We start from the raw sequence: 15,264 nt of genomic DNA, 5'->3' as shown, positions 1-15,264 counted from the left end.
GAGGTGGGGGGTGGGGTGGGCTGGGCCAAGGGGTGGGGAAAAGAGGAGGAGGCCTCAGCCATAGAACTGGCCAGAGAGACCCAGGGGATAGTCAGGGACAGGCAGACATGCAGCCAGAGTTCTGGGGCCTGGACAGGGGCAGCCAGGCCCCGTGACGGGAAGACCCCGAGCTACGGCCCGGGGAGGGGCCATGGTGTTGCCTGCCCAACATGTCAGCCGAAGTGCGGCTGAGGCAGCTCCAGCAGCTGGTGCTGGACCCCGGCTTCCTGGGGCTGGAGCCCCTGCTCGACCTTCTCCTGGGCGTCCACCAGGAGCTGGGCGCCTCCCACCTAGCCCAGGACAAGTATGTGGCCGACTTCTTGCAGTGGGGTGAGTATGGGCAGGGGACCTGGGGTGGGGTGCAAGGCAGCAGGAGATCCACAGGGCAAGAGTTGGCTGTGGAGGGCAGGAGACCTAGCGAGGTCTTCTTGTAAGGGGGCCAAGCAGAGGTCAGGCCTGGAGTCCAAGCTCCCCTGCTGGGGCAGACTAGGGTCGGTGCAGGCCACTCATGACTCAGCCTGTGCAGGCTGGAGTGGGCGTAGCCTCCTGCCATCCCTCACTGGGGCCTGGCAGCTTTCTCTTCTAGGACCCTCGACCCCAGAAATGGGCTATACAGCCCTCCTTGGTTTCCCAGAGTGTGGGGAGGGACAGCTGCTAGGGTGGGGCCTGCAGGCAGGTGTCTGGCGTCTGTCTGCCTCCCCAGCTGCCCTGACAGGTGTCCAGGAACTATGAGGGTACAGTGACTCACAGAGGCTCACAGAGAAACAGCCCGGCAGACAGGCGCCACGCAACACTCCTTCCATCCCCCAAATTAAAGAGAAAGGAACAACTTCAGCTTCTGAGTGTGCCGACCCCGCACATCGTGGTCCCTTTCAGCCTGTGTGAGCCAGATTGGTGACCCCTTCTGGCTTCCCACCTCCTTTCATGGCCCTCTTCGCTCAGGATCCCTAATTTCTCTGTTGACTTAAATGCCCTTCCCTGAAGGTCTTCTCAGGCCTAGTGGGTAGGCCTGGAGCCTTATCTGCCCCTGCCCTGCTTCCAGCCAAAGCTCAGGCTCACCCCAGCTTCCTCACAAGTAACAGCCTGGATTGTCATGCTATGCCTGTCATTAAGGGTCTTGCTCTTGGTCCTTCGCCTGTATGTCCATGTCTGTGACCCCAGCTCATGCTCCCCTCCTCCCCATATCACGGATGGAAAGGTGGAGGCCATGGGCCAGGCCTCTAAACTTATGGAAGCCTTTTCTCCTTTACAGCCCTCAGAGATTCCCTTAACCTCCCTTTGGCAGCAGATAGGGCTGGGCTGGTAGGGTAAACTGAGAACTGGGGTGGGGACTGGTCTGGCCCTCAGGGAAGGAGCAGTCCTTTTGAGGCTTGAGCAGCATCCTGTGGGCCCCTCCCCTGCCAGTCCTGGGCGGGGGAGGGGGCCTGGGCTCCCGCTGCCTTAAAAGGGCTCAATGCCTTGGCTCTCTCCTCCCCACCCCCCCCCCCCCCCCCAGCCTTGGCCCTGGCTGCATCTTCCCGGAGGCCCACTTTCCCTAACCCCTTTCTTCTCCATGACCCACCATCTCCCCTTTCCCCACACTCCTCCCTCCTCCGTCCCTACTCCCAGTCCTGACTACTTCCCTAAGGGAGACCTGGCCTCCCTCTGTCCACTGCTCCCAAGTCTTCAGCCTTCAAACCTTCCTGCTGAGCTGCCTTATGGGAGAACCGTATGCTCTTGAAGTTTGATTGTAAGAAGGCTCTCCTGCCCACTTTAGAAACCTAGAATGCCTTTCCGAAACTCCAGGCTCCACTGCTAGACACGGCTGGGCTGCAGGCTGAGGCTGCAGGGCCCAGTGACTTACCATCCTGCTCATCCTGTGGGAGGGGAGGGCTTTATGCTCCATCTTCTCCCCTGCCTCCCTTTTCACCTGCAGCCTTGTGGAAACAGGCAGCTCTGCGTCCCCCAAACATCACAGGTTTTGAAAGCAGGAATCCTAAAGATAGCTTAGGGGGCAGTGGGAAGAGGAGACTGAGGGCATCCCTCTTGCCTCTAGTATTCTGGTGACCTTTGGTTCCCCCCCTAGTGGAGCCCATTGCAGCAAGGCTTAAGGAGGTCCGATTGCAGAGGGATGACTTTGAGATTCTGAAGGTGATCGGGCGTGGGGCGTTCAGTGAGGTGAGTCCTGAGTGGCCTGGGAACGGAGTTTTACTTGAGATGGGTGGGGCATACCAGCCAGGACAGAGTCTTAAAAATGGATGAATGAGCTTGAACTTAAGGCTGGATGGTGTGGAGGCAGGGCTTCGTGTGAGTGGGGGCCGTGGCTAAGGCTGGGTGTAGACAAGGGCAAAACTCCGTCTAGGTGAGCCTTGCTTTTTTTCCTGCCACCTGTCATCCTGGTTCTGCCTTTAGGTAGCGGTGGTGAAGATGAAGCAGACGGGCCAAGTGTATGCCATGAAGATTATGAATAAATGGGACATGTTGAAGAGAGGCGAGGTGAGGGCCAGGGCTGGGGGATAAGCCCTTGTCTCTTCGGCTCACCTCCTGCAGCTTCTCTCCTACCTCACAGGTGTCATGCTTCCGGGAAGAGAGAGATGTGTTGGTGAAAGGGGACCGGCGCTGGATCACGCAACTGCACTTCGCCTTCCAGGATGAGAACTACCTGGTGAGCTCCGGATCTGGGCGACTGGGAAGGAGGGACAGACACACTGTCTCAAGTAAAGGAGGCTGGAGAAGGGAAAGCAGCTGTAGGCTGGGGATGGGTAGTAGTGTGTCTCAGGTCGTCCTCTCAGGACCTTCCTTGAGATAGGAGGGAATGTCTGGTTTGGCCTTCAGATCTCTGGGGTGCTCTCTCACTGGGTGAGGGAACTCTGCTTTGGGACGGGGTGTCTCTGGGAGTCTTGGGGGCAATCAACCCCTGTGACACACCCACTCCCAGTACCTGGTCATGGAATACTACGTGGGCGGGGACCTGCTAACGCTGCTGAGCAAGTTTGGGGAGCGGATCCCCGCCGAGATGGCGCGCTTCTACCTGGCCGAGATTGTCATGGCCATAGACTCGGTGCACCGGCTGGGCTACGTGCACAGGTGGGCGTGGCGGGGCCCTTGGAGGGTTAGCAGAGATTGTGTGGGAAGGAAGGGTACCTAAAGGTCGGATCCCTTGGGGGCAGGATCACGGGTCTAGAGATGTAGAATTCCCCCTGGGGTGGAACCAGACCACCTGTAGCCTGGTGGGACCCAGGAGGGAAGTATTTCAAGCTTGCTTCTCCTCTTCCCCTTACGCACAGGGACATCAAACCAGATAACATTCTTCTGGACCGATGTGGGCACATCCGCCTGGCAGACTTTGGCTCCTGCCTCAAACTGCAGCCAGATGGAACGGTAGGAAGGGCCTGGCAAAGTTCTCCCCACCAGTGAAGGACCAGAAGGTGTACAGGCTGGGGTGGGGTTGAAGAGCAAGAGAGGAGCTTGGTTGGGGATGTTCTGTGCACCAGCCTGGACAGTCAGGGAAAGGGTCTAAAGCATCCGGGTCTGGTTGGCACAGGTGAGGTCGCTGGTGGCTGTGGGTACCCCGGACTACCTGTCTCCTGAGATCCTACAGGCTGTGGGCGGAGGGCCTGGGGCAGGCAGCTACGGACCGGAGTGTGACTGGTGGGCACTGGGCGTGTTCGCCTACGAAATGTTCTATGGGCAGACCCCCTTCTACGCAGACTCCACGGCCGAGACATATGCCAAGATTGTGCATTACAAGGTGAGCCCGGCTGCCACACTGGGTGTCCGACTTGGCGCGCATGCTCCAAGAACGACTCTTTATGAAGATATTTACTTATAAGTGTTTTCCCGGCAATATGTCTGTGCACTTTGTGAGTGCCCACAAGGTCAGAGGACATGGGATCCCCCTGGAACTGGAGTCACAGACTGTTTGACGCCATCATGTGGGTGCTGAGAAACAGAACCTTTATTTCTTTGCAAGAGCAGCCAGTGCTCTTAACACCACCCGCTCCTCAGCCCAGGCTGATTCTTGCTTTTCTCTGTTGTTTTTGAACAGGAACACTTGTCTCTGCCACTGGAAGACACAGGTGTCCCTGAGGAAGCTCAGGGTCTCATCCGGGGGCTGCTGTGCCCTGCTGAGATGAGGCTAGGCCGAGGTGGGGCAGCTGACCTCCAGAAGCACCCGTTCTTCTGTGGCGTTGACTGGGAGGGCCTCCGAGACAGTGTGCCCCCCTTTACACCAGACTTCCAGGGCGCCACGGACACATGCAACTTCGATGTGGTGGAGGATTGCCTCACTGCCATGCTGAGCGGGGGCGGGGTACGTACCTGCGGCTCCTGATCCATTGAGGGAATCTCTTTAGCCCCCTCCATAAAAGTGGGGTGACTGGACAGGTGTGATGGTGCACACCTCAGAGGCAGAGGCAGTTGGAGCTCTGGTGAGTCGAGGCTAACGTGGTCCACATAGTGAGTTCCAGTCAGGACCTCCCTTAAAAATAAAAACGGGTGATGACCTTCCTGGGTCCCAAATGATTTTCCTAGAGCACTGCCATGTGCCCACTTAGGTGTGCTGCATAGCCATTCCCCAAGACAGGAGAGTCCTCATTGTTAGCAAGACTAACAATGCGGGTACAGGGAGCTGGGCTCTTGACCCAGCTTGGAAGGTGCTGGAGGGCTTCCTGGAGGAGACTGAGCTGAGGCCCCAAAGGATGCCAGGAGACCTTTTCTCAGGCTAGCACTCTCTTAGCATTTAACAAGCTCTAGGTCCTGCCTTGGCTCACTCACAGCAGAGAAAAGTATGGTGTGGGTAGAGCCCCAACAGGAAGTTACGACACGAGAAAATGATGGAGGGTATACCTTAGTTCATGGGGTTTCTTTAGTTACACCACGATCATAAAGAGGTGAGGGGCCGTCTCTGACAAGTGCTGGCCACAGCCCTGTGCCTCTTCCACAGGAGACACTGTCGGACATGCAGGAAGACATGCCGCTCGGGGTCCACCTGCCTTTTGTGGGCTACTCCTACTCTTGCATGGCCTTCAGGTAAGCATGCCTGCCTGCTGCTCGGGGCCTCTGTATGTGCAGGCTCACCTCAGCAGTCAACTCAAGGAGCAGTCTTGGAACCAAGAATTCTTAGGAACTATTCAAGTTAAGGTTTCTGTTGCTGTGATGAACCATGACCAAAATCAAGTTGGGGAGGAAAGTGTTTATTTGGCTTACACTTCCACATCCGAGCCCATCATTGAAGGAGTCAGGACTGGAACCTTCAGGAACCTGGAGCAGGAGCTGATGCAGAGGCCACGAGGGGTGCCACTTACTGGCCTGCTCCCCACGGCTAGCTCAGCCTGCATTCTTTTTTTTTTTTTTTTTTTTTTTCCAGCCTGCATTCTTAATAGAACCTAGGACCATGAGCCCAGGGACAGCCCCACCCACAATGAGCTTGGTTCTCCCCATCAATCAATAATTTAAAAAATGCCCTACAGGCTTCTTGCCTACAGACTGATCCTCTCTCTCTTCTCTCTCTCTCTCTCTCTCTCTCTCTCTCTCACTTTCTCTGAGACAGGGCCTCACTGTGTAGCTCTCTGGCTGTTCTAGAACTTGCGACTTAGACTAGGCTGGTCTTCAGTTCTGCCTGTTGAGGCATTTTCTAAGTCAAGGCTCCCTCTTCTCTGATGACTCTTAGGAACACATATGTACTCTATTGTTGTTTTGCTTTTTTGAGACTGGGTCTCTCTATTAGGTGCCTCTGGCTGTGTACTTCAGTATTTCACTTTGGCTGTACAACCCAAGAATCTTAAACTTGGCCTTCCAGAATCTTCCAACTGTTGACTTTTATGTTTCGAGGACGAGTCATAGTACCCAGGATCTTAGAAGACAATTTTATTTATTTTAATTTTAATTTGTTTTTGTTTTGTTGAGACAGGGTTTGTGTAGCCTTGGCTATCTGGACTTGCTTTATAGACCAAGCTGGCCTCAAACTCACAGCGAGCTGCCTGCCTCTGCCCCTCAGAGTGCTGGGATTACCACCATGCCTGGTTTGACAGTTTAAGAACACAAACTCATTGAAGCACATAATAATAGAACAACTTCTAAGCTTTTTAAAGTTTTTTTTTCTTGTTTTCTGAGGCCTGATCTTGTTAATATAGTCTAAACGGGCCTTGGAATGCTGTGATTATGGGCATGTGCTACCATGCCTAGTCAATAAGGCCTTTTAAAAACATTGATTATGCTGGGTGTAGTGGCACAAGCCTAGAATCCCAGCACTTAGAAGGTCAAGGCAGGATGATTAGAAGTTCGGGACCATCTTGGGCTATCCAGTGAGTCTAAAGCTAGCCTGGCCTACAAGAGGCCCTGTCTTAAGAAACAAGAGATAACAACACCCGATGTTGCCAGGCAGGGTGGCACACCCTGCCACCCTACCAGTGAGACTGAGGCTGGAGGGTCACTGCAAATTTGAGGCCAGCATGGGCTACAGAGTGATGGCTTTCTTCAAAACACCAAAAACAATAATTCATAGCCAGGAGGTGGTGGCGCAAGCCTTTAATTCTAGCACTTGGGAGATAGAGGCAGGAGGATCTCTCTTGAGTTTGAGGCCAGCCTGGTCTACACAGTGAGTTCCAGGACTGCCAGGGTACACAGAAAAACCTTGTCTCAAAAAAAAAAAAAAATCATTATTGGTGAGGCAGTCCCACTACTAGGGGAGTGGAGGTAGGAAGATCACAAGTTCAAGGCAAGCCTAGGATATAGTGAGACCTTGGTCTCAGAGAAAGAAAAAAAAAAACAATTATTCAAATAAGGCAGTGCTTCCTGGGCTGGTGCCTAGCTTAGAACAAGAGAGCATTGGGGCTGGGACTGTAGTGCAGCTGTTAAAGTGCTCAATTAGTAGCCTCAGCACTATGCTGAGTGTGCATGGTGGCTCACGCCTGTAATCCCAGCACTGGAGACCACAAGTTTATAGTCATCCTTGGCTACAGCAAGTTCCAGACCAGCCTGAGTTGCATGAGCTCGTCTCAAAAAAAAAAAAAAAAAAAAAAAAAAAGGCCTACCTAGGCACACATCTTTTATCCTAGCACTCAAAAGACAGAGGCAGGCAGATCTCTTGAGTTCGAGCCTGGTCTACAGAGTAACTTCCAGGACAGCTAGAGCTACACAGAGAAGCCCTGTCTCAGCAACAAAAAGAATCTGCCTAGCATTTATGAGGTCCTGGGATTAATCCCCATGACCACACAATAATAATGAAATGAACACTTCTCAAGGGTAACCTGGGAAGCAGGGAACATTAGAGGACATTTGCAAAGTGCCACCATTAGGCCTGTCCCTGGCCTGCACAGTTATTCCTGGACAGCTTATTCCTGATCTGCAAGCCCCATCCTGTGTTCATTAGACCCAGCCCGCCCTCTGTAGAGCCATACTTATGCCCAGCCAGCCCACAAGGCAGCCACAGGGCTGAAGCCCAGGCAGTCTTGCTCTCGTTTCTGTCCCGCTCCTCCTTAAGCCATGGGGTCTCAGGAACCCTGCCTGGTGCCCACAGACTGGAGAGTCCCAGATCCCTGTTTGTCTCTCTTCTGCTTCCCAGAGACAGTCAGGTCCCAGACCCCACCCCTATGGAACTGGAGGCCCTGCAGTTGCCTGAGTCAGACTTGCAAGTGCTGGACTTGGAGCCCCCAGTGTCCACACCGGATCAAGTGGTGAGTAGACAGGAGAGGAGGCCGGAGCCTCCTGGGTGGGTGTCCTGCAGTGCCAGCTGCCGCTCCAGTAAGAGACTGCTCCCAGCTGGCCCCACAGCACATCCTGTAATCCTAGCTACTCAGGAGGCAAAGGCAGAAGGATCCCAAACTTCAGGCTTGCTTAAGCTATGTAATGAGACCATCTTGGAATAAAAAACAAAAAGGACAATTAGGGAATATATAGCTCAGACATAGATGCTCTCCTGACATGTGGGTGGAGTCAGAAAGCAACACCAACCAGGGCTGGAGGGGAGGGGCTGGTGACCACATGGAAGAGTCTCACATAGAGGTCCTTATGGTCAGTCCGGGAACAAGGTCAGAGACCCCCAGTGAGATGCTGGTTTCTTAAAAGCTACCCGTGGGTAGGTGGCATTGGAAAGAGGGGGAGTTACAGAGAGCGACAAGACACTGGGGAGGCATGTGGGTAAAGCCAGGTTTGTCTGAAGCACCGCGGAGCTGGGAGGGACAGCACATGCTCAAGTTCTGACTCCAGTCCTTCAGTTCCTGTGTTGACTGTACTGGAGATGGGGTGGGGTGGGTGCGGCGCTGAGCCAACCCCAGGTCCCAACCCGGATCCCCACCTACAGGCTGAAGTGACAGACCCAGTGGCTGCCCCTGTGGCAGAGCCAGAGACCGTGGTGACGCTGCGGGAGCTGCAGGAAGCCTTGGAGGAAGAGGTCCTTACCCGGCAGAGCCTGAGCCGTGAGCTGGAGGCCATCCGCACGGCCAACCAGAACTTCTCCAGGTCGGGGTCAGGATGCTGGGTGGGGAGGCCAGCTACCTCGGCAGCCTCTCCACCCCTAGGGCCTGCTCACCCTGCTGTTTCCCCGCAGCCAACTACAGGAGGCCACGGTCCGGAACCGAGACCTAGAGGCGCACGTTCGCCAGCTCCAGGAGCGGATGGAGATGCTGCAGGCCCCGGGAGCTGCAGGCGAGTCCCTCACCCGCCCCCAGCCAGGCGGGTGCCGGATGGAGTTGGGGGCACGCTGGGTGTGTGGACACCTGGGGCAGGGGAGGAGCCCAGGCTGGGGCACGCCGCCGCACCACCGCCCTTTTCCTCCCTCCACGCTCCATACACCTCTCTCTTCTACTTCTAGCTGTCACGGGGGTCCCCAGCCCCAGGGCCACGGATCTGCCTTCCCATGTAAGACCCCGTTCTCCTCCCCGCCCCTTAGATCTGCTAACCAAAGCCGGTCTCCCCGTCCATATTAAGGGCTCACCCTCCTTGGGGGCTCCAGAAGGAAGATGCCCTTCACTCAGCCTGCTTCTACGAGCTGTCCCTCCTTTCAGACCTTTTGCCAAATCCTTCCCAAGATTCCCTAGATTCCCGTTCTGCCTCTGGCCCTGCTGCTGAGGGCGGCCGGGCTGGGCTCCGATCGGGTCACCTGTCCCTTCTCTCTCCAGCTAGATAGCCCCCCGGCCGTGGCTCTGGGCCAGTGCCCGCTGGTGGGGCCAGGCCCCACGCACCGCCGTCACCTGCTGCTCCCAGCCAGGGTACGTCCCTCGTCTGCTGCCTCCGGCCTCCGCCTTGCTCCGCCCACTGAATGTCACCACTGCTTTGCTGTGCCTCTGTAGAGCCAGCCCACCGCAGGGAGGGGAGGGTATTCGGGCCAATCAACACAGGCCGCTGCCAAGTAGCCAATGACGAGTTCCGACGGGAGCTCAGGCTTGCAAGCAGACCAACTGTAGCTGTGGGCTGTGGGGACCAGGGATGCGCTCGGAGGCCCATCTATGGGTACAGGCTGGGCAGCTCTCAGGAGCCAGTGCTAATCCAACCCTCTTGCCCGCAGGTCCCTAGGCCTGGCCTATCCGAGGCGCGTTGCCTGCTCCTGTTCGCCGCTGCTCTGGCTGCTGCCGCCACACTGGGCTGTACTGGGTTGGTGGCCTATACCGGCCGTCTCACCCCAGTCTGGTGTTTCCCGGGATCCACCTTCGCCCCCTGAACCCTAAGACTCCAAGCCATTTTTTTATCTAGGCCCTCTTGGAAGGACGGGTGACCCGGGAGCGTCCCGGAACGTCTCGTGCTCATCCTCACCACCCCACCCCACCCCAGTCGCCCATCCACATTTCTGGGAGCCTGGGTCGTTCCCCAGCTCCGCGCCTGTGATCCGGGCCCGCCACCTGGCGGCCGGGGAGGGAGGAACGGGACAGGGCTGGTGGCTGGAACGCTGCAGCTGCTGCCCGGGCGTTTGCCGACCGCTCTTTCTCAGCCCGACCCGGATGGGCAAACTAGATCTACGCAGCACATCCGACTTCACTTTTCATGCTCCCAGTCGTCGGTCACAAACCTTAAATCCTTGCGCATGAACCCCTCCAGGGACGTCCCATTCCCGCAGTGACAGATCAGCAAGACTGCCAGCTCTCACGGGAGTCTTTGGCTTCGGACAGACCCCTTCCTCACGTACACTCCCATCGGAGCCACAGTTACCCCCCTCCCCCAAGGCAGTGTGGGTATTTATTGACCTTGCCCTCTGACTCACTGACAGACTCCGGGACCCACGTTTTGGATGCACTGAGACTCGACATTCCTCGGTATTTATTGTCTGTCCCCACCTACGACCCCACCCCCGACCCCAGCGAATAAATTACTTTCTGGTCTGCCCTGAGCCCGGAGCACTGTCTCTGTTGTGCCAAGGAAGCTGCCCCGCAGGCCAATGGAGAGCCCAGTAAAGATGACCAATGGCTTGTCCTGGAGCTAGCGGGACGCAAAGCGCAGATCAGACTGAAGGGCGGAGTTTAGGCATCCAGCCATCAGAGACACCGCCTCTCCCACCCCCGCCCAGCTGTGACCCAGCTGTGCAACTCAAGCTTGGAAAAGTAGGGGGTTGGGCTGGCCGCGAGCCCGTCATCTTCTCACTGCGCCTGCGCAAGCCACGCGCATCCGTTCGTAGGACCGAAGCTCCAGAAAAGTTGCCGCAAACTTTCTAGCACGTTTCCCCCGCCCCTCCTCCAAGCTAGATCCGCCCCCAGTCCGCGGGGCCGGGAATTCCGAGGGGCGGAGCGCGGCGCGGAGATGGGGAAGGAGAGGGGCCTTCAAGGGACCCGGGAGATCGTTGCGGCTTCGCGCCCTTAACCCTCCTGGACGGCCCATTTCTTTCTCCGTTGCTCTGATGGGGAAACTGAGGCCCTGAGCCCGGGGCACACGCAGAGGGAGGCCGAAAGCGCGGCCGGAGGCGGAGGGAAAACAAAGAATCCCGATAGTCGGGGAGGGGGCGGACACACCGGGACAGGGACGGACCTGAGTACAGAGCAGGGTCTAGTCTTTGGGCCGGGAGGGGCCAAAAGACCGCGAGGGGACGGGGGTGGGGGGAGTTTAGGCGAGGAGGGCTGGGCGGCAGAGGGGGCTGGGGAAGCCCGCGGGAGGCGGCAGAGGAGGGAGGAACTTCCCAAAGTTGCCAAACATGGCTACCTCGCCTGCCGAGCCCAGCGCGGGGCAGGCGGCCGGGGGCGAGGCGGCGGCGGCGACCGAGGAGGAGGAGGAGGAAGCGCGCCAGCTTCTGCAGACTCTGCAGGCGGCCGAGGGGGAGGCGGCAGCGGCCGGGGCGGGAGAGGCGGCGGCGGCTGCTTCTGGATCCCCCAGCGGCCCAGGGTCTCTCCCCGAGACCGAGGCGCCCACGGGCCTCCGCTTCTCGCCCGAGCAGGTGGCGTGCGTGTGCGAAGCGCTGCTGCAGGCGGGCCACGCCGGCCGCTTAAGCCGCTTCCTGGGCGCGCTGCCCCCGGCCGAGCGCCTACGTGGCAGCGACCCGGTGCTGCGCGCGCGGGCCCTAGTGGCCTTCCAGCGTGGTGAATACGCCGAGCTCTACCGGCTCCTCGAGAGTCGCCCTTTCCCCGCCGCCCACCACGCCTTCCTGCAGGACCTCTACCTGCGAGCGCGCTACCAGGAGGCGGAGCGGGCCCGCGGCCGTGCGCTGGGCGCGGTGGACAAATACCGGCTGCGCAAGAAGTTTCCCCTGCCCAAGACCATCTGGGACGGCGAGGAGACGGTCTACTGCTTCAAGGAGCGCTCGCGCGCGGCGCTCAAGGCCTGCTACCGCGGCAACCGCTATCCCACGCCGGATGAGAAGCGCCGCCTGGCCACGCTCACCGGCCTCTCGCTTACACAGGTCAGCAACTGGTTCAAGAACCGGCGACAGCGCGACCGTACTGGGACCGGCGGCGGAGCGCCCTGCAAAAGGTGAGGGGACCGGCCCTCCGTCCTCGGTGCCCGCTGGAGTCCGTGCGCGTGACCTTTCACACAGCCCTCGGCATCGGCGAGGGCACGGGCTGAGCGTGGCACCCCCTGGGTTCTCTGGACATCACTGCCCCACTGGCAGAAGTTTTTGCCGCCGCTTCCAAGTTGGGACTACAGTGCCGGGGAGGGTGGGCGTCAGTCAGAAAAGTGGAGGATCCCCGGAGGGGCGGCAAAGGGAAAGAGGCCTTTGTCTAAGGCATCCCGGGTAGGGACCCGCTTTGGGGGCCTCTGGGTGACCATTACTAATACCCACCCCCACGCCCTCTCCAACCCAAAAAGCATGGTCTGTCGCCTGTCTTTGTTGTGAAACGTGAACCTTCTCCGGCTCCGATTTCCCTGTAACCAAGCCCTTCCCCTCCCACCCCAGCGCCAGGCCTCTAGCTCTGGTCTCTGACGCCCTTGGGGGAAGGACTGGAGTAAAGGCTGCTGCCTCACTCTGCAGCCACGCGCCTGCCGACCCAGGGGACTTGGGGCAGCCTGGGTGCTCGGCTGCAGGCCAAGGTGAAGGGAAAGCATCCCTCTAACTTAGCATTCTCGCCGTGCTGTCAACCCCAGCAGGGCTTGGGGAACCCTGGGGTCCATGCGGGTTCTTTGAAGGGCTCTACAGTTATCAGGAGCTTGGCTTGCCTCTGCCCCTAGGGCAGTGAAGCCCTCAGGCCTATGACTTAATCCTTTTTCCTGCCAGCGAGTCGGATGGGAACCCCACTACTGAGGATGAGTCCAGCAGAAGTCCAGAGGATCTAGAAAGGAGTGTGGCCCCCGTGGCTGCCGAGGCCCCCACCCAGAGTCCCATCTTCCTGGCAGGGGCCACCCCTCCTGCGACGTGCCCCGCCTCCTCCTCCATCCTAGTGAATGGGAGCTTCCTGGCGGCCAGCAGCCCCCCAGCGGTGCTCCTCAACGGCAGCCCAGTCATCATCAACAGCTTGGCCCTAGGAGAGGCCTCCAGCCTGGGACCCCTGCTACTCACAGGAGGAGGGGGTGCCCCTCCACCACAGCCCAGCCCCCAGGGAGCCAGTGAAGCCAAGACTTCCCTGGTCCTGCACCCTCAAACAGGAGAGGTTCGGCTGGAGGATGCTCAATCTGAGGCCCCTGAAACCAAAGGGGTTCAGGGGGCTGCCCCTGGGACAGGTGGAGAGGAAGTCCCAGGAACCCTGCCTCAAGTAGTCCCTTGCCCCCCACCTGCCTCCACCTTCCCTCTGACCCCAGGAGCTGTGCCAGCCGTGGCTGCTCCTCAGGTTGTACCACTCTCCCCCTCTTCTGGGTACCCAACAGGCCTGAGTCCCACCTCCCCACTGCTGAACTTGCCCCAGGTGGTGCCCACCTCCCAAGTGGTGACCCTGCCTCAGGCTGTGGGACCACTCCAGCTGTTGGCAGCTGGGCCAGGCAGCCCTGTGAAGGTGGCAGCTACAGCGGGACCTGCCAATGTTCACCTGATAAACTCTGGAGTGGGAGTGAGTGCACTGCAGCTTCCCTCGGCCACTGCTCCAGGTACCTCCTGCTTTCTTTGGGGCTGAGTGGGCTTGGGGAGCAGGTATCTCTTGCCCCTAGCACATCTCCTGGGGTTAAGCCTACTGACACGTCTGCCCACCACCCAGCATCTTCCACGCCATCTCTTTTCTCCACAGGAAACTTCCTCCTGGCCAACCCTGTGTCTGGCAGCCCCATCGTCACTGGGGTAGCTGTGCAGCAGGGCAAGATCATCCTCACCGCCACCTTTCCCACCAGCATGCTTGTCTCCCAGGTCCTGCCACCCACCCCCGGCCTAGCCCTGCCCCTGAAGCAAGAGCCAGCCATCACAGTGCCCGAAGGAACCCTCCCAGTGGCTCCCAGTCCTACCCTCCCAGAGGGTCACGCTCTGGGGCCAATTTCTGCTCAGCCACTGCCACCTGCTCCTGCTGTCACCTCTTCCACCAGCCTGCCTTTCTCTCCGGACTCCTCTGGGCTATTGCCCAGCTTCCCAGCTCCCCTGCCTGAGGGTCTGATGTTGTCACCTGCAGCTGTGCCAGTCTGGCCAGCAGGGCTAGAACTGAGCACAGGGGTGGAGGGGCTGGGAACACAGGCCACCCACACTGTGCTGAGGCTGGCAGACCCCGACCCTCAGGGGCTGCTCCTAGGAGCCACAGCAGGGACTGAGGTCGATGAGGGGCTAGACGCTGAGGCCAAGGTCCTGACCCAGCTGCAGTCAGTACCTGTGGAGGAGCCCTTGGAACTGTGACTGTCTGGACTTACCGCCTCTCCTGACAATGGTGCTCAAGGTGGCAGGGCAGGAGGAGAAACCATCAGTAAAGTGGCTGCTGTCAGAAGGTCCCACACTACATCCCTCCACCCTGGATAAGCTGCTCTCTGGAGGAGCCAGAGGGAGCAGCACAGTCAGGGCACTGCCTCTCTCCTGAAAGGAGATCTCTTGTTAAACCCTCTCCTTGCTCTGTCTGCCCAATGTGTGGGCCCATTAGGGGTCCAGACTTGGGCTTTGCCCTCCTCTACCTGCTACTAGTGTAACAGGCCCTGCCAACTGGCTGATTTCCAGCCGGCACCCTCATCATAACACTATTAATAGCCCCACTGATACTCAGTGTTCCCAGAGCTTCCTGGAGTCACAGGAGTGGGAGACCAGGGTGCCTCAGAGACAGCCCTTGCTGCTTAGGAGGGTCTGATGGGTGCACAGGGCCCTTCCCCTGCTTCCCTGGACTTGAGCCCCAGGATCCAGCCCCAGACCAAAGATTTCCCTGTCCCCTGGGGCAACCCTGACCCCTTTTGTTTAGTTTGTATCGTAAATTTTTATTTTTCTAGGACATGTTATGCCTCCATTTCAATTAAAGTCAACTTAACAGACAACAGCCATTAAGGGTAAGGGTTACCTGCCAAACAACTGGCCCAAAAGACAACTAGAGGTAAAGCCCAGCCTGAGGCTGTGGCTGCTTATTTTTGTTTAGGTTCTTTTTGAGATGGAGTCATGTGCTATGTAGCCTAGACTGGTCTCAAATCCCATCTTCCTGCCTCAGCTTCCTGAATGCTGGAATTACAAACATGGGTCATCATATCCCAAGACTGGATTTCTGAGGTAAAGGGGTTGGATTCAGACCTGTGGGCTCTGGAGGGCTTTCAAGGTGCAGAAGCAAAGGGCTTCTAGATTTGATATGTTGAGAGCTCACCCCTGCCCAAGGGATCCTGGACACAGCATCCCTTCTCCCCTGAGAGTAAAAGGTCCCAGTTCATTTTAAGACAATAAATAGTCCATAAATAAAGTGGGGAAGGATGCAGCGAGCACAAACAGAACTGAAAGCATGTGATTCTAGGGGC

At 58.0% G+C, this 15,264-nt stretch overlaps 2 protein-coding genes across 8 annotated transcripts; both read left to right on the top strand.

Annotated features, from left to right (window-relative positions):
• Window positions 1-53: 53 nt before the first annotated feature.
• Window positions 54-10,339, top strand: Dmpk (DM1 protein kinase). Of its 7 annotated transcripts, none has more exons than XM_055615523.1 (15): window positions 54-369; window positions 2,105-2,196; window positions 2,431-2,514; window positions 2,588-2,683; window positions 2,957-3,105; window positions 3,306-3,399; window positions 3,563-3,769; window positions 4,067-4,330; window positions 4,964-5,049; window positions 7,583-7,694; window positions 8,321-8,478; window positions 8,567-8,664; window positions 8,831-8,877; window positions 9,142-9,227; window positions 9,524-10,339. In XM_055615523.1, the coding sequence occupies exons 1-15, from the start codon at window positions 210-212 to the stop codon at window positions 9,681-9,683; spliced, it is 1,893 nt and encodes a 630-aa protein (XP_055471498.1). In that variant the 5' UTR covers window positions 54-209; the 3' UTR covers window positions 9,684-10,339. The 7 variants fall into 7 exon arrangements, with proteins under 7 accessions (XP_055471498.1, XP_055471499.1, XP_055471493.1 ...); XM_055615524.1 differs by having other exon boundaries at window positions 9,138-9,227; XM_055615518.1 differs by lacking the exon at window positions 8,831-8,877.
• A 406-nt stretch (window positions 10,340-10,745) lies between these two features.
• On the top strand, window positions 10,746-14,801 carry Six5 (SIX homeobox 5). Its single transcript, XM_055615693.1, has 3 exons — window positions 10,746-11,907; window positions 12,650-13,452; window positions 13,590-14,801. The coding sequence occupies exons 1-3, from the start codon at window positions 11,135-11,137 to the stop codon at window positions 14,177-14,179; spliced, it is 2,166 nt and encodes a 721-aa protein (XP_055471668.1). The 5' UTR covers window positions 10,746-11,134; the 3' UTR covers window positions 14,180-14,801.
• The last annotated feature ends 463 nt before the right edge of the window (window positions 14,802-15,264 follow it).

This window comes from Psammomys obesus, unplaced genomic scaffold, assembly GCF_907164565.1.
Source record: "Psammomys obesus unplaced genomic scaffold, mPsaObe1.curated_primary_1811, whole genome shotgun sequence".
Classification (NCBI taxonomy): Eukaryota; Metazoa; Chordata; class Mammalia; order Rodentia; family Muridae; genus Psammomys; species Psammomys obesus.
Note: the sequence above shows the minus strand (reverse complement) of the source record. Positions and strands in the feature narration are given on the sequence as shown.

What these genes read in the sequence shown, in the direction of transcription:
- Dmpk (XM_055615516.1), top strand. Translation starts at nt 210, where the DNA reads ATGTCAGCCGAAGTGCGGCTGAGGCAGCTCCAGCAGCTGGTGCTGGAC. An exon ending in GGCGTGGGGCGTTCAGTGAG is followed by an intron (nt 2,197 to 2,430) that starts GTGAGTCCTGAG and finishes TTCTGCCTTTAG; the next exon opens with GTAGCGGTGGTGAAGATGAA. An exon ending in CGGCTGGGCTACGTGCACAG is followed by an intron (nt 3,106 to 3,305) that starts GTGGGCGTGGCG and finishes CCTTACGCACAG; the next exon opens with GGACATCAAACCAGATAACA.
- Six5 (XM_055615693.1), top strand. Translation starts at nt 11,135, where the DNA reads ATGGCTACCTCGCCTGCCGAGCCCAGCGCGGGGCAGGCGGCCGGGGGC. An exon ending in GGCGGAGCGCCCTGCAAAAG is followed by an intron (nt 11,908 to 12,649) that starts GTGAGGGGACCG and finishes TTTTCCTGCCAG; the next exon opens with CGAGTCGGATGGGAACCCCA. An exon ending in TCCCTCGGCCACTGCTCCAG is followed by an intron (nt 13,453 to 13,589) that starts GTACCTCCTGCT and finishes TTTTCTCCACAG; the next exon opens with GAAACTTCCTCCTGGCCAAC.